Source organism: Nelusetta ayraudi, unplaced genomic scaffold (genome assembly GCF_046127955.1).
Source record: "Nelusetta ayraudi isolate G7.1 ecotype Tasmania unplaced genomic scaffold, CSIRO-AGI_Nayr_v1 ptg000011l, whole genome shotgun sequence".
Taxonomy (NCBI): domain Eukaryota; kingdom Metazoa; phylum Chordata; class Actinopteri; order Tetraodontiformes; family Monacanthidae; genus Nelusetta; species Nelusetta ayraudi.
This window is the reverse complement of record NW_027466061.1, coordinates 10,374,244-10,391,595: the sequence shown is the minus strand read 5'-3', so window position 1 is coordinate 10,391,595 and position 17,352 is coordinate 10,374,244. Positions and strand designations below refer to the sequence as shown.

Here is a 17,352-nt window from a genome sequence, read left to right as displayed (position 1 = left end):
TCCCTCCTCCTCCCACTGCTGCTGCTCCGCTCCTGGAGGACGGCACTCACTCTCTGCCACAGCTGCCAGCCGGCCTGCACGCTCAATGACGGAGCCGAGGAGCGACAGGAGGACAGGAGCGGAGAGCATGACCCTGCAGGGGAAACGCCACTGAGGGCCGGAACCTACCTGTGCCTCCTGTTCCGGGACTGAACATACTGCCAGAGGTGACATAAGTTTTTCATTTTTTTCATTTTTTTTTTTTACTTCTAAAGGGCTATTTAAAACGTATTTAAAACTTATTCAGTCTGCAGCAAATTGGAAATTTAAACCGAAGATTTTAAAAAATACGATTTTTGCAGGGATGATTCAAAAAAACAACAACTTTAAATTCTGAACTTGTATGTGCTAATCTGGTTCATAGTGAATTTACTATTGTCATTTCATTCAATACAAAGTAAAGGAAAAATTACATTGCTTCAGCTTTTGACAAAATCCATAGATGAACATGAACAATGAATATGATGTGGGATTAAAGCCTGAAACCAAGACATTTCTGGAGTTTCTCCTAAATGATCTTCTGAGGAGGTTCCCTCGTAAAAAAAAAAAAAACCTCAAGTAGAATACAGCGCAAGCTGCTCTAATGACAGTCAGTGTGCTTCCTGTATCTCATGGGAATAACAAAGACATAGCCACTGCAGAGTTTGTGCGGCGGCAAGGATTTGCATTCATTTGGATGAGGTGGTTGCATCCAGCCAAGGAAAACCCTGTTTAAAGAATCAACAAGGAAAACTCGGCTGCTGCGGGTGATGTGATGAAGAGCAGCAGGCTGTGAGTGACAGTGGCGAAAAGAAGAAGAGGAAGAAAAAGTGGGGATGAAATCCGCAGCCCTGGCCGAGGAGAGTGTAAACACTGTCACTCCTGTCAGGGCAGCGCCTGAGAGATTCATATGGTGGGCTCAGAGACACACAGACGGGCCAATTGCTGAGACTGAGCTATTGTGTGATTACGGAAAAGACGGGGGAAAAAATTCCTCTCTGGGTCATAATAACGGACTGACGGTGCCAAGGTGTTTCTGAGCCCTGACACATGGCTGAGAATTCCCGGCGGTCTCAAATGGTTTCCAATTTGTATTAACGATAAATGGCCGTCTTTCCCTCCACCTCGACGACGACTTTTCAGGGTGTATTCCTGTAATGCAGATCCTTTAATTCAATTCATTGCAGTTGGCCCAAACCCTGTTTTTAGTGTCCTTTAAATCACTGTACTTTGAGAAAACCCAAAAAGTTGATGTAAGTTTCCACGGTGAGGCACGTTTTTTCCTCCGCTGGAGAAATAGAGAGCCCTATTGTGCTATAGCGCCATCTAAACTTTGTGTAATGCTCTGGGATTTGTCCCATTAACTGCGGTCTGGCCTCTTCAGCATGACTCGACATCAAGAGGAGACCACAAAAATGATCCCAAGCCTGGTTTGTCTCTTTTTTTCCCTCTTGGATTCAGTTTGTACTCCACTTCCTTTTTTCTTTTTTTTCATTTGTTTTGTTGAGTCATGGTGTCAGGAGGTGTCTGTCAAAACTGTTGTGTGAACGTTACCTAATTGATCCCATTTGCCAGACTTCCCTCTGGTTGGATTTGGCTTCACTTTCAGACCTTTTGCCTTGAATGCACAACATCTTTTCCTGTACATTTCTGAGCACCGCTCTGCTCCTTTTGTACTGCTGCCGAAAGCTAGTCAGAAAAAAAAAAAGATTAATATTACTTGAAAAATAGACTTTGGATGAGTCATAAAACTGACTTTCTTATTCTTCGTCTTGCCACTTGGACAAATGTGTTTATTCCACATTAATATCCTACAAACTTGATCCAGCCTGGCTGAAAAAGCAATCTAAAACCCTTTATTGGTTTTTAAGCACACACAATTTTGTGGCGTCCATCAAAGATGGCTTTGGACAGCTAAAACTTAATCACAATTAATGCTATTTAATACTATAATAATATCAGTCAAATTAGATATTTTAAATCTGCCCAGACGCAATGATAAATGCAGAATACATAGAAAACATGTCAGAAGATGATAAAGAAGAAACACATAATGGAATTCACACATGCACAGCAAGACACCTGATACAGGTGTGGAGACGGCTGGAACGACAGGGAAACCACAGGGGAGTGTTTTCAAGAATTTGAGTGAGGTGAGCAGATTCAGGAGTAGGTGGTTGGGTGGCACTGCTGCTGCTTCACCACAAGCATACCAGAAGTCACATTCCGCCGAGGGCAGCACTGTGTCTGCACTGATTTACCGAATAGCCGAGCCCTTCTAAGGTGAAGCGCCCTCCTTTTCACAGCGACACTGATTGAATTTTCACTTTTGATTGCTGCGTTGTGATTGAAACATAAAGTCAAGCATCTGGTTTTCAAGTGGATGACCCCGTAACAGCCGACAAACAAATTGATTCTCAGTTAAAATGACCACATTTTAGTGGCATGGGACAGACCCCCAGAAGATATTGGTAATCTACTATGTAAGGTTGTAGGGCCAAAAACTGCTAGCCACTGCCCTATGTGCAAGGATTAGTTGTCTGATCCCAACTAATACAACATGAATATGTAAAAAAAATGAGAATCCAACGAGTGCACAAGTCCATCTCGCCAGCTCTCAAACAGGATCAAGAGCTGATAGGAGACTTTTTTTTTTAGAGCTAAAATATGACAAAGAAACACATTCATTCAAAGTTATGGCACTTCCACAGGTGACATGCATGTAAAGTGTGATGCACAATAACACCAACAATGGTCTGCATTTCTGGTTCCTTTTAGTAGATTTTCAGCTTCTTGAGGGGGACCCAGAGTGGAGGAACCATGGGACCTGCAGCTTGCAGTCTATTTATTTTGTTCGCTCTGTCCGTGTGGAGCAGCGGCCAAGCCTTGAGCAAGGACACCATCCTCTCCCGGATCCGACGAGCTCCGGAGGTCAGCGGGGAAAGCAAGAAGTGCTCCTACACCTTCCTGGTCCCCGAGCAAAAGATCACAGGACCCATCTGCGCAGCCCGGGGCCACTCTACGGACAAGGACCGGGTGACGCGTCTCGATGTGGCGGCAGTGCGCGACCTGCTGTCCAAGCAGCGTCGAGAGATGGAGACTCTGAAGCTGGTGGTGGACGTGGACGGGAACCTGGTGAACGAGATGAAGCTGCTGCGCAAGGAGAGCCGCAACATGAACTCCAGGGTGACGCAGCTCTACATGCAGCTGCTGCACGAGATCATCAGGAAGCGGGACAACTCCTTGGAGCTGGCACAGCTGGAGACACGGGTCCTCAACACCACCACCGAGTCACTCCGCTTGGCCTCCAGGTACAGGGAGCTGGAGGCCAAATACGCCGCCCTCTCTGCCATCGTCAACAACCAGTCGGCGCTGATCAGCATGCTGGAGGAGCGCTGCATGCAGGTCTACAGCCGGCGGCACGAGCCACCACCCTTGGGACCGCCGCTGGTGCAGGTGGTTCCTGAGAACATTCCTGTCAGCGTGCCACGGTTTACTAACGAGATCCAGACCGACAACACCCGGGGCCTTGCACGAGAGAGAGGCTCCCGCTCTGGACCGTCACCCACCGGCGGCACCCTGGAAATTCAGAAACCTCCACACAGGAACTTTAGCACAGAGGGTGAGTCTCTGGGTGTTGTGTTCATCCATCCATCCACCCACCCATCTATCCTTCCATCATCCCATCCATTCATCCACCCACCCATTCATCTATCCTTCCATCATCCCATCCATTCATCCACCCACCCATTCATCCATCCTTCCATCATCCCATCCATTCATCCACCTACCCATCCATCATCCACCCACCCATTCATTCATTCATCCTCCCATCCATTCATCCACCCATACATCCATCACCCAGCCATCGATCTATCCATCAATTAATCCATCCTTCCATCATCCATCTGTCATTCCATCAACCCATCCATTCATGCACCCACCCACTCTCCCATCAACCTATCCATTGATCCAAGCACCCACCTATCCATCCGTCCATCATCCATCAACCCATCCATTGATCCACCCACCCACCCTTCCATCCATCCATCCATCCATCCATCCATCCATCATCCATCCATCATCCATCCACCCATCCATCAGTCCAACAGGAAAAATACTAGACAGTCCCATTCAAGTGTGGCCATTAGCAAGACTTTTTAGGTCGGCCAATCACTGATCTTGATTAGAGTCGCACAAATTCAAATTCAACTTGAAATCTGCTCCACAAAGAGAGAGAGAAAGAGAGAGAACACAAACCTGGGTGGAAATAAAAGTTGTTGTCACTTCTCAGCAGAGACTTGATTTGAAGCGTAGACATTTAAAGCAGAATGATTTTTTTGCTCATCAACAGAATTTCCTAACACATTTAGATCCCCCTCTTCCAAGAATAACAAAGTGGAGGGGAGGACTAGGGTGCAGCTGTGTGTGCGTGTACGTCATACGTGAATGCATGTGTGTGTGTGTGTGTGTGTGTGTGTGTGAACGAGAGAGCGAGAGAGGGAAAACGAACCTCCTGTCGATGTTTCCATTGCACGCTCGGTATAGACACAACCCCGGATGCCACAATAGGCTCCTGAAAACCACAACGCTCCGCACACACTTCTGGGCTGCCTCACTGGCTTAATGGAATATCCATATTTCACACTGAAAATGACCTCCCTCTTACATACGCTGCCAATTAAAATGGCTCGTCATGTGTTGAATTGCCCTTTTAAAAGGGCAGGCTGTGGTCAGCTACAGAGTTTTCCTCTATATATATTTGCCAGTTTTGTTTGACTTTGACAGCATAATGTGGCCTAATTTGCCGTACTCTCCTCGGCAGTTCTGGCCTGAGTTTATGTTTATGTACTTGCAAAACCCTCTGGCTTCTGCCAGACAGTGACTTCAGAGAAGATTAAACCTTTAGGACATATTGTTATCTCAGATCTCCTGGATGGAAAATGGCTAAAGTCCCTCCAAAATTGTCAAAACACAGAGACTAAACAGCAAAACCATACAGAGCCTTTGTTCTATTGAGGGGGGCAAACCCTGTAATGAAAACAAAACATCAGATGTTTTATTAGCGATAAAACAAAAGTTAAAGCGTGAGAGTTGTGAGAGCTGCATCGCTAAAGGAAAGTCAAAGTTACTAACTTGTATCCTCTAAATTAAGTTTTAATTGCAATCTTTACAACCTTAGGCACTGGGTTTAAAGTACTTCATTATCACAACAGTGTCTGAAAGCAGACAGTGGAGAAAAAACTGGCTAATTACTTCAAAAAATGTTATATTTCTCGGAAGATTACCTCAGCTTTTTATTTTCCTAGGTCCGTTCCGGGACTGTTACGAGGCGCATGACGCTGGCCACAGCACCAGTGGCATGTTCCTGATCAAACCAGACGAGATGGAAAGGCAGATGCAGGTGTGGTGTGAACAGGAAATCGACAATGGGGGCTGGACTGTCATCCAGACCAGGAGAGACGGATCCGTGAACTTCTTCAGGAACTGGGACAACTACAAGGTGACGATTGCTGGACTTCTCATTCTTCTTTGCTCCATTTCTGTGCATTTTGCACATCCCAGTGACAGCAAGGCTCCCAGTATATTAAACCTTTTAGAGTTGCCCTGACGCGAGTATTTCCAGAGGCAAAAAAAAATCCTTCTGTTTCCACTTACTGAAAAATATAGCACCATGTCAGGCAGAGCATCATTTGTCCAAAGCTATTTGCTTTAAGATTCCCATTATGAAAGAGTAGATGGCCATCTGGAGAGGTATGTTCCACAGCTCAATCTGCAGGGGTTTCTTTTCCAAAAACCACTGCTGCTACTACGGTGCTTTTGGCTGACTGGCACGCCATATAGAACCTCTCATCACTGGCTCCCGCGAGAACCGAAGGAGGCTTCGTTGCTGCTGGCGGCAGGCTGTGGGATTCAGAGTTCCATTCGCTCAGGCCAGGCTCGTGTAACTGCAAGCTTAATTGCTCTGTTCACTGCTGCAGATTTGACTGCGTGCTCGTTCCGCCAGCCAGCCGATGTAAATGAGCACATATAAACACTGCAACAGGGTGCAAGGCCACAAACTAAAAGCCCAACATCATTCATCATACACATGCTTCCTTGCTCGTTGAACCCACAGTATCAGACCTCAGCCACCTCAACCAGCTGAAGTGTTCCGGAGGCGCTTGTGGTCATTGGGCAGTTTTTGACATTAGCTGTGATCCGAGAACGATGCCAGGTTTTAGGTGAAAAAGTGGAATTCTCAGGATTAATGTTTATTTTTCCTATATAAACCCCCTAACATGCCCCTAGTTTTGTTTCTTCTTCATTGAGATTTCAAAAACAATGTGATATTCTTTTGCCGCAGGATTTTACCTTTTGAAGTTCACAAGTTTGTCTTAACTAAAGAACTGTGCCCACAACAGCATCAAACAGGGAATTCCTGCTGCGTTACAGTCGCGCTGCTTCGTTCGCCAGGTGGTTTCGTGTTCATAAACAGTCCCCGCGTTTACAAACTCTGCCGTCGACCACATTTAAAAAAAAGTAAACGAGGTGCGTTATTTGCTGTGGCTTTCCTGTAAGTGTCCCTATAATCTTCCATTGACTCAGAGCGGCTTTGGAAACATAGACGGGGAGTACTGGCTCGGCCTTGAGGGCATCTATAAGCTCGGAAGACAAGGTGACTACAAGCTGATGGTGGAGCTGGAGGACTGGATGGGTAAGAAGGTCTACGCCCAGTACAGCAGCTTCCACCTGGAGCCAGAGAGCGAGGGCTACCGCCTCAGGCTGGGCACCTACCAGGGCAACGCCGGCGACTCGCTGAGCAGCCACAATGGGAAACAGTTCACCACTCTGGACCGAGACAAGGATGCCTTCTCAGGTACGTACCTTCCACAAGGTTGTTTTTTTTTGTAGGGTAGGAGGGGCATTTTCTGCAGATGACGACAGTTAATTGGAGCAGGTTGATACTGTTCAGTTTCTACAGATACACAACAGCCTGTTGCTGATGGTTCTTGGGCAGCTCTTTCTCATTCTTTGTATATAAAAATGGCCGGAGTCGCATAATGTCACTCATTAGTTTGTGATTCTACATTTGGATGTGTAGGTTGTACTAAAGGTGGGTGCTGATTGGAGTGTGAGTGCAGCGAGTGCCCACCTGATGGTAAGCCCAGCAGACTTGTCTAGCAAACTGTAGCCATGGCCACACCTTTACGTAAAATGGGCATTTGCACCTATTTATTATTAAATATCTTCTTACAAGCAATTTAGACCATCAAAAAGTTTTACCCAGTTTGATAAGGTGGCATTGACGGTCAGTTGTTTTCAGTCTTTTTGCAACCGTATTTGGCGGTCCCTGCTGGCCAAACAATAGAATGTAGGTTTTTGGAACTCATCCTTAGTAAAAACAGAAACTTCATCCGTCTTTATATACAGTCAATTGTCTGATTGGACCGACATACTCCAACATTGGATCATCATGCTCAAACTTGTTTGATATTTAAAATTTCGCTCTAGCTCAGTCCGCACCAGTCAATCCATCCACCCATCCATCCATCCATCCATTTTCTATTACTATGTCTCCTTCACTCACCATCATAGGAGCACTGGAGCCAATCCCAGCTTTCTTGAGGTCAAAGGTCACGCGAGGAGACAAATAACCATTCGTGCTCACTTGCACCATGTAGAGTTCTCACTTCTCATGTCTTTGAACTGTGCCGGTCTCCAACTCGGTCAGGGGCAGGAAAACATTCGCCTGACATCCAAATTTTTAGGCGTAAGTGGGTCAAATTGGACCCAGAATCCAGCTCAGCAAAGTCAAGCGTGACTAAAATGTCAGGCGTCCGTTTACCCCGTCATTCTATTGGTTGATCTGCGCGACAGTCTCTCTGACTAAGTCAGGGTTGTGTCATCGAAAGAATCCTCACACGTTTTGGTTTTACCCCCAACTTTTGGAATGTGGGTCAGCTCTTTGTCAGCTGCGTTTGAAACAAACAGTGGTTTATGAGGCACTCTGACTGGAAAATGTCTGATTGATCAGTTGGCTCCAGCTTCTCTCTTCGTCTTTCACTGAATTCTCCATCCAGAGTTATGAGTCTTTTCAGAAGCAATCATTTTCATAATCAGCAGCGAGGATGGAAAAACATGCTCCAGCATTCCACCATGCTCTAAATCAGCAATATGCTCCAGACATCAATGTGTTCTCGTTTCAACTGGAGATGTTTCGCTTTGTAGCTGTTATGGCTGAGACGAGACACGGAAGCTTTTTCCTAATTTCTCTGGTGATTTAGATGATTAGGAAAAATTCTTTCTTCTGCCCTTTCTTCCACAAGAAAGAGCAGCTTGGCGCTACGTCAAACATATTCTTGGACAGATTTTTGGGTTTTTTTCCCAGGGCTTTCGAACAAGCAGGACATACGATATCTTGAATGTGTTACAACAAAAAGAAGAGGCAAAGATCAGGGTCATGATGTATCATTGTGGAAACCTTTGGTAATATTCTATCTTTCGGCTGATCAAATAACTCAAATGTCTGTTTCAGGTAACTGTGCCCATTTCCATAAAGGAGGCTGGTGGTACAATTCTTGTGGCCAAGCCAATCTCAACGGTGTCTGGTACACCGGAGGCGTCTACCGAAGCAAATTTCAAGACGGGATTTTCTGGGCCGAATATGGCGGAGGGTTTTACTCCATGAAGTCTGTCCGTTTGTTGATCAGACCCATCGACTGAGGCAGACAACAGTGAGCCAAGTTGCAAAACAACAGAGACTCAATTTAAACTTTATGTTCCAGTAAGCAACTGGTGATTATTGGAGTGACACCAACGGAAAGACAGCAGTGATGACTCCAAGTGCCTCCTGATGCAGACCTGGACTCTCTGGCCCCTTTAGTACCTCGCATGAGTGTTTCTTTAATTCTAACTATACAATTCAATCTGGTTGATGGCTATGCAACATAACGTAGTCCTTTTATTTTTTTTCCAATCTGGAAATTGGCCAGTTTCACTAGACCACACATAAAACAGTTGCTTCCTCTTTTTCTTTCTCGACTCAACGAGCTGAGGGACGTGTTCTCTTGTCCTTCTCCTCTTTCCACTCCTTTTAGTATTATCACCATCTTTCCAAGTCTTACCTCAACCTTGCTGACATATTTACACCCACAGCTGATGGCGGACCTACAGCGGTCTGCAGACTGAGGACTCATTCGCACTTACTTTGGTGGTCAAAAATGTGCCCTTCACCAGGAACCAAAGTATTTTGGCAGATGGCATCACATTTCGTCCTCGCTGCATTTTGGCTGTATTCAGAAGTGGGGTCTTATTGGCCAAGCAGATTACAATCCCATCAGAAAGAACACATTTTAATGCAGGTTGTAAAGGAGGCCTTGGTGTTATAAGTTATACTTCAAGCAAATCAAGAGGTATTAAGTGAATATGTTTTTGTTTTTTTTATTAAGAATAAAAGCAAAGCTCATTTAAACTTGAAATAATTGCCTCCAATTTTAGACTTATAAATGACAAAAACTGATGTGAGACAGGAAGTGTATGATGTTTTACTCATTAGCACATTGCCCCGCCTGGGCAATGTGCTAATGAAATTAATATAGGAGTCATGGATTGTATATTAATTTCATCTATGAACTTTACCATGGGAGCACCCGCATGTAGATCTTCCTACCTCGCCACGAAAAAAAGTATGAAAGGGAAACATCCATGCATGTTTTCATAATTTAGTCTTCATGGTCCATGGAGTGGGCAATTAAAAATACCATCAACATAAATTTTGTCTATAAACTTCTGAACCATGCATTTTACGGATTTGAAAAAGGAGGACAATTCAAACATATAATTTTGGTACATTCAATTTTTACTAAGAAATTATGTTTTTTTATATATTTTTAAAATGATGAAATTACTTTATAGTTAAGGTAAAATTTGTTTCCTGGTGCAAAAGAAAAAGATAATTTATGTGTACAAATAACTTATCATACCAGTTAAACAGGACCAGGTGTCCTGAGGGAATATTAAATGATCCTAAAGAAAGAGGAAAGTAATATAAAAAGCCATTTCCTCCAGCGTATAAACAGTATGTATGACAATCATTCTTAAAATGTGCTTGCACGACTGGATATTGCTGTTATGTTTTTCTCATTTGGTTGTCCATTCAGTGGGACTCTGGGAAATGCAAGAACTGATAGAAGTAAAAAGGCAAAAGTAATATTTTTATGGTGTTTTTTTTTTCTTTAAATGACTGCTTGATAAAAAAAAAAATGAAATAAAAGAAAAAATTAAATCCAGCTAATGAGTGAGAGTTCTAGGCAGCCATACTGCTGTGTGCCAGAGTGGAGGGATGGGGGAAGACAGACTGGGATGGAACAGATCCAAATTTCCATGTAACCCCAACAACCCCCTCTTCCTTTTAAATACAGAGAATTTACATTCTTTCCACAGAAAAGTGGTTGAGCTGTATGTTTTCACAGACGTATCTCTCCCTCCACTCGCCCTCTGTAATGACCGCCATGGAAGCAGCATGGAAGGGTTAAAGATAAAGGAGAGTATCTGGGCTTGAAGTGACGGCTCGGCCGTCTTTCTGCCGACGGCCATGTAGCCTTGCAGCCCAAAATAGACTCTTAAATTGTGTTGTTCTTTTCTCTTCTTTGACCGCAACGGCCCTCACACCCATCTCTTTAAGTTTTATGAGGCACTAGACCGAGACGGGGTCAAACCCAGCTCGCCTTGGAGATGTGTTTACGCACGCTTCCTGAAGCGGCGTCTAATAAAAGATGGCATTATGATTTTGAAATTAAACATCAATGGCTGCTGAAAGCATTGAGTCACAATCCTGGCACAGACAGTAATGTTACTGAGTCAATATTAACGGGTCCACCAGGGAACTTGCCGTCCAGAATTTCTCTTCCCGGAGTTTTATGGAGCGGCAAACCGGCGAGAACAGATCCTCCATAAATCCCACACTGTTGCACGACTGTACCACCCTTCTGTCACGGGCCTGCTGACCCTCAAACCTCAGGCCCCCGACTGACGCTGCGGCTCGGCCTGTCTCGCCGCAGGAGCTGCGTCCGGGGTCCTCCAGTAACACGGCCCTGCCACACACTGAACCTTCTCAGCTCACAGCACAGCCCCACGGTTGTATGGAAATGCACGATCAGGCCGCAGAAACAAAACGTCTGCACAGTCCCACGAGGTGTCATCCTTGGCTCCTGTATGATGGGACCACACAGGCATCGGCCTCAAGCCAACGGTCCGGGGATGAGGATGCAGGGTTCAGCAGTAAAAAAAAAAAGCCCTCTTTGTCGCCCGTCGGAGTTTCACAGCCCATAAATTTCGACACCCCAGAGTGGCACCGGGCTCAAAACGATTTCTGCACGTAAGCTGCTGTTCTCTGAAAGACGTGCTGTTGGCTGAACGTCTATGGGCGTGACTCATTAGCCAATGAACCAACACGTCTGTTTTCTTTGAAAATAAGCTCTGTGGTGAAAGTTGAGGATGTCTATAACTGACTCCTTTTCTAAGTGGCCTTTTGATGTAGAGCTTAACAGACACTTGTTTTATACGGATCATCATTTGGAGGCATCTGGGAAGGCTCAGTGCGAGCGTCAGACAGCTGCAGTTCCCACTCTGCTTTTATTAGGCTAAAATATACAGAGGAGCGAGTGCTGAGGGACAGGCAACACAAGATTTATTTGGATGAGGTCTTTTCCACAGGAATAAAGGTCGGTCAGAGCGGAGAGAGATAACAAACACCATTTGACACATGAGGAGAGTCCACCTTGATTTTCGGCGGCCTAATAATCTGCAGTCTGTTAAAAGACATCAATAACACAGTTCAGGTTCATGGCTGGTATGTAAAGCTTGTTTGTTTAAGAGTCAAACCGCGAAACCCGGTCTATTAAATCATCTCTTTTTCTAGGATGTGGAGGCCCCCAGAACAATATAGAGTCATCCATTAGTCACTAAACCAGAGGAGACAAATAGTCAACAGAATGACTCTTGGCCGGGCGCATTTGGGATATACAATTACGCTGATTGTAATTAATGGCATGAGTCAGGGAGGCCCGTTGTCATAACAGCCAAAGGAGTGATCGCCCTCGCCGCTCCACTGTTTTTACAACGGTGAGAGACTGAAGGGCCCCGCAGCTACAACCTCCGCACTCGAGAGGGACGTGAGCCAAGGAGTCACAGAGGGCAACAGAGGGAACCACAGAAATGTTTAACATCCTGTCCAGTGGAACCCATTGTGGTTGTTTATTTTACCTGCTACCAATAAATTTAACTTATAACAAATAAAAGTCCCACGGAAGACAGAGTTCGCTGCTTCAGTGAGGGGAAAGTTAGAAAATCGTTTGGAAAATGGCACAAAATGAGGGGAAAGATATTTAAATCAATTACATCCAAAACGGTTGAGCGCTTGAATCGAATTAAAGCTTGCCACGCTTCCAGCGTGATTGCTGCAACTTTTTCCACCAGCTCTACTTGTAAGTGGTACCTCCACAATGACGTTAACATGACAAAACAGGAAATATCTTGTCTGATCTCTTCACTTAGCAGCGGTTCACATTCCAGCTGCTGCATTGGAAAGTGGCAGCAGATGTTAGTGATTTTTTTTAATGGGTAGGACCCCTTTTTCAGCAGCCAAATTTGGACGCTTTTTTTTTTTTTTTAATGATTGTTTTGTCCCATTGTATTTTAACTACAGAGATTCTGGCAGCTGGTTTTCTTACCAGGATTGTTAAAATGAACATTCAAGAACATGAAATAAACAATAACTTTGATGTCCTCAATAAAGTTGGAGGATCATTAAAAATGTACCTAAGGCTGTAAATAACAGTAAAGGTTTCTTCTGAGAAACTGACAAATAAAAACATAGGGTTTCTACATTGCTTGTACTTTCAGAAAGATTTGTAAATTAGATAGATAGATAGATAGATAGATAGATAGATAAATAGACAGATAGATAGATAGATAGATAGATAGTGCGTTCCCCAGCTGAACAGCAAAGGTTATGTGTGCTAGGCCCTCTTGTGGCCAAATGATTCCATTGCATTTGTGAGACATCATTGGCATAATAGTCTTGAATAAATGTTAATAAATATTCACGATGCAATTAAATAGCTTTCTAGAGTTCCACTTTAGCTTATCTATTTATGTAATCAAATGTAGAATTGCTTGTTTTGCATTTGCTTGACAACATGTTCCAATACGATGAACGCCATAATGTATTAAGCATGCATGACTTCCTTACCTTAGCATAAGAAAATAAAAAACATTAAAAAACAACAAAAAAAAAACAACCTTTGGACCGCTTTGAGCGGTCCAAAAGTTTCCCTCAGTGTCCTGACAGGTATGCTAACAATGACCTGCCACTTAAACGTGTTAGCGGTGTATCTTCAATTTTGAGCATCATTGCTCTCCGTAGAGCCTGAGTACGAGCGAAGAGGCGGGGCTGGACCAAAACGTCTCAATTCGTATCAGAAACGGCGCTTGAATGTTTGAAGAAACGTTTTAACATCGCAGTTTCTACGATGACTAGTAATTGTTGTAAAAATTAACAAAGAAAAAGAAATAAGTCCCAAAAGAAAAGCGGGATTTTGTGTCGCTTGCTGATTACGTCAGCGCAGGCAAAGGACTTTGCAAACACCATGGCAGCTCATGCAAGCGAGCTTGAGATAGCGAAGAAAAATCTGACCGACGCGATTGGAGATAATTTAAAACAGTGAGTAAAATGTTGTATTATTTCTTTTGTCTGAGCTGTATTTATTAATTTCTCTTTTAGAAAGTTTGGTGGTTTGTTTTTTTGTTAGGGAGCTACGTGCATCCTGGCAACATGCTAGCAGTTGCTAACGTTTGGGCTACGGTCTTTGGGGCTGTCGCTTGTATTCACTCAGGGACGCATTCATCGTTTCGTGTTTAGAGATTCAAATAGTACACTTGGAGCACGGTTTGGAATTAGACTGCATTGTAGTTGTGTGTGTCTCTGTGTGTGTGCAGTTACTGGGCGAACCTGAAACTATGGTTCAAACAGAAGATCAGCAAAGAGGAGTTTGACATTGAGGCACGTCGTCTCTTGGCACAAGAAAATGGTAGGAGCAGTGGGAAAATAATGATGTAAACGTCTGATATCTGAAGTGCTGTTACTTACTTATTTTGGTTTGTTTGTTTGTTTTACCCCCTACAGTCCATGTTCATAATGATTTCCTTCTGGCCATTCTCACACGCTGTCAGATCATAGTTTCAACGCCAGGTAACGGCTTTGCAATCTTCCTCACTGTAAAGTATGCACATCATCTCATGGTAGATTTAAAGCCATGTCTTATTAGGTCCTTATGGTGGCAAATATGTCTTTAAACCTTATGGAGTAGCTCAAGTATTTCACTTGAAGTGAAAAAAGTGTGTGTGTGTGTGTGTGTGTGTGTGTGTGTGTGTGTGTGTGTGTGTGTGTGTGTGGGGCGGGGGGGATTAATGTGCTTTTCCTTAATCAAATAAATAAATAAAAAAGTAGGCTGAATAATAAAAAGAACATTTTATACCAAAAGAGTCACAGTTGTTTGTCTGAAAATGTGATTATGCATTTTCTCATCTGTGACTGTGTCATTCAGTGCATCTTAAGAGCAACTAGGCAACAATTTGTCACATTTATTTGATTTGGAGAAATGTTTTTGTTGAAATGTTTTTTCACCTCTGTAGTCTTTGTAATGTCTTCTTTCTTTTCTTCCAGAGGGCACAGGGTCATTGCAATGGCAAGGAGGCTCTTCGTCAAAGCCTGGCAAACCTAAAGGAAAGAAGAAATGTTCCTCTAGACAGAAGTTTGATGTGAGCACTTATTCTGACATTCTATTCTTTTGATAGCTGGATTCGGCAACTGGAATGTTGTCTCATCATCTGAATTTTCTGTTTCCCTTCAGCACCGCTTCCAGCCTCAGAACCCTCTGAGTGCCGCCCAGCCTTTCAGCCAGAGGGAGGTTGGGGGTGAGGAGGAAGAGCTGCGTCTCAGTGCTCACACCCTGCTGCTGCCCACACGGGGGCAGCTAGAGGCCCGCATGATGGTCACAGCCTTCGAGCTGGGCCTGGATAACATCACAGAGGATGCCGTTAACACCATGACATATGCTGTTGAGGTTTGTTGAATAATAAAGAATACTAAATCAAGTCCAATGATTTAAACTTACCATAGAGCATAAAGAGACCATGGTTTTGTTTGTTTGTTTTGAGATTTTGATGTTTGTGTGTTCCAGCACCACTTGAAAGACGTCCTGACGGCTGTGATCACACGACGGAAGGCATATCGATTACGGGATGGTCACTTTCCCTACGCCTTTGGCAGTGATGTCACACCACAGCCTTACCTGAAAAACAGTCTGGCTGCTTACCACAGTGTCACTGAATGGTAATCATATCTCTCCTAGCTCAAAATAGCTTTTGAACCTTCTGTAGTTGATATGAAAGACTACCTACATACTTTTATCATAGCCATGCACTGTAACTCATTGTAACTTGTCATGTTTATTTATTTTACTGTAAACAAAATAGAAAAGGTGATATGGGTTTTATATTTTGTTCTTGATTTATTTTAGCCCCCGGCCCAGTGCTTCCCTGCCTGCCGGCCCACCCCCGCAAGTTTCACCTGATGAAGCTGAGCAGCAAGCCGTTCACCTTTTGGCTTGTTCTGCCGACATGCTCCCTGCACCTCTCCCTCCAATCAACATGTTTGATCTCTTGGAGGCTTTACAGGTGAGAACAATGTGCAGAGCAATCTCGTCCCAAATTTTATTTTTATAAAACTATTTATTAAACTTTAATCTATCTTACATCCTCATGAATCAGGCACATCTTTGGATACCTTGTGCTTTTAGCAATTGTCATTACATAGTTTGCCCAGCAGAGGGCACTCATGACATTGCTGTCAACGCTCGTAGCTCCTCTCATGAAGCACTTGAGATGACTGAAAAGTATTATTACCTATTTGATGAAACGTCTATGAACAAACAATAAAAAAAAAAAACATATGTTGTTTTGAATGTGATGTTTGACTAACACTTGCTAGCAGTTTGAATGTTTAATAATTCATGTATTGCTTTTGGAAATTGATGTGGACACCAGCTCGCAAACATTTTAAGTTGCTGTTAACAGATATTTTGACATGTTCTACCTCAGCTGTGATTTGGACGCCTCTGTCTTGTTATTCATCTTTCTAATTTTTACAGTTTCGTGTTGCTCGTAAACATTTGATTCTGTGCCATAAGCATTATTGAGAGTCATTTTCCTGATGCAGGTTCACCGTGGTGTGATGCCCTCCCACACTATGTATGCCCTGAACATGGAGCGCATCCTCTCCCGGCTCTGGCACCCGAGCCACGAAGAACTGGAGCAGGACCACGTGCACAGGCAACGCCTTGCCGCAAAGGAAGGCGTGCTCATCAGCTGAGAGTTGCTTACAGCTGAGAGACTGACAACTGTGCGCATCAGGGAAACAAGCTCCAAGATCATCCCTACTTTATGTTGAACACAACTGAATGAGAAAGTCTTATTCATGTTCCGCCAAAAAGAACATTGAGATTAAGCAAAGCAGCTGATCAAAAGAGACAATTATCCGTTACCTGTTAAGTTTTTCAAATTATTCATGACGGAGGTTATGTTTGCCGTCAAGCCTGACGCTTTCTGGAACCAAACAGAATGATAATTTACCAGAATGGGCCGCATTGTGTTACACAGTCATTAGTGTTTTATAGTTGATGATACAGCATCCATATTAAATTAGATTTTTTTTTTTTTATTTATCTGATGAGAACCATGCAATGTCATTTAAATCAGTAAATGACAGATAAACAGAGATATAGTTTGGTTTGGTGGAAGAGCACTCCGATGCCTGACCTGCATGGAACGAAACTTGAATTATGTTCATTAGGAACATGTGCTTGTCCTGCTTTTCTTAAGAAAATGACTGAGTTTGAAAAGGGCTGTTTTCTGGGTGTGTTACCATCAATCTTGGGGGAGGGGAGTTCTAGAATGTTCTGCCTACAGAGGAAACTGAATTTTTAATGTCCTGATGGACTCAGATTTTTCATTTGCATTTTTTTTCCTTTGTACAGCATCTCTTGAAAATGTGTATACATTTGTACGTTTTTCTACTTAAAAGTGTGTCTGTAAATGAAGTTTCAGACATAAATCCAGAAAATAAATATATAGTTTTAAATTAGCCAATATATTTTACTAAATCTTTTAATCCAAGGGCGTTTTTTCCTCTTTAACCTACTTCCAAAGTCTGTTTCTTTCCTTAAGGAGTCACCAGCCGTAGTGGAGGGTGATGAGTCATAAACAACTCACACCCGTCCTGTCCTGCTCGCC

The 17,352-nt window shown here is 43.6% G+C and overlaps 2 protein-coding genes across 2 annotated transcripts; both read left to right on the top strand.

Annotated features, from left to right (window-relative positions):
- The first annotated feature begins 26 nt into the window (after nt 1-26).
- angptl1b (angiopoietin-like 1b) lies at nt 27-10,212 on the top strand. The gene is made up of 5 exons (XM_076020763.1): nt 27-206; nt 2,800-3,640; nt 5,328-5,521; nt 6,607-6,877; nt 8,537-10,212. Exons 2-5 carry the CDS (start codon nt 2,839-2,841, stop codon nt 8,722-8,724), a joined length of 1,455 nt encoding a protein of 484 aa, XP_075876878.1. The 5' UTR covers nt 27-206; nt 2,800-2,838; the 3' UTR covers nt 8,725-10,212.
- A 3,229-nt stretch (nt 10,213-13,441) lies between these two features.
- Nucleotides 13,442-17,203, top strand: tada1 (transcriptional adaptor 1). The gene is made up of 8 exons (XM_076020759.1): nt 13,442-13,723; nt 13,999-14,090; nt 14,186-14,251; nt 14,726-14,820; nt 14,913-15,125; nt 15,243-15,394; nt 15,582-15,738; nt 16,280-17,203. The coding sequence occupies exons 1-8, from the start codon at nt 13,650-13,652 to the stop codon at nt 16,430-16,432; spliced, it is 1,002 nt and encodes a 333-aa protein (XP_075876874.1). The 5' UTR covers nt 13,442-13,649; the 3' UTR covers nt 16,433-17,203.
- The last annotated feature ends 149 nt before the right edge of the window (nt 17,204-17,352 follow it).

Coding starts and splice junctions, on each gene's coding strand:
- angptl1b (XM_076020763.1), top strand. CDS start 2,839: ATGGGACCTGCAGCTTGCAGTCTATTTATTTTGTTCGCTCTGTCCGTG. Junction 5,522..6,606: donor GGAACTGGGACAACTACAAG/GTGACGATTGCT, acceptor CCATTGACTCAG/AGCGGCTTTGGAAACATAGA. Junction 6,878..8,536: donor AGACAAGGATGCCTTCTCAG/GTACGTACCTTC, acceptor TGTCTGTTTCAG/GTAACTGTGCCCATTTCCAT.
- tada1 (XM_076020759.1), top strand. CDS start 13,650: ATGGCAGCTCATGCAAGCGAGCTTGAGATAGCGAAGAAAAATCTGACC. Junction 14,091..14,185: donor TCTCTTGGCACAAGAAAATG/GTAGGAGCAGTG, acceptor TACCCCCTACAG/TCCATGTTCATAATGATTTC. Junction 15,126..15,242: donor CCATGACATATGCTGTTGAG/GTTTGTTGAATA, acceptor TGTGTGTTCCAG/CACCACTTGAAAGACGTCCT.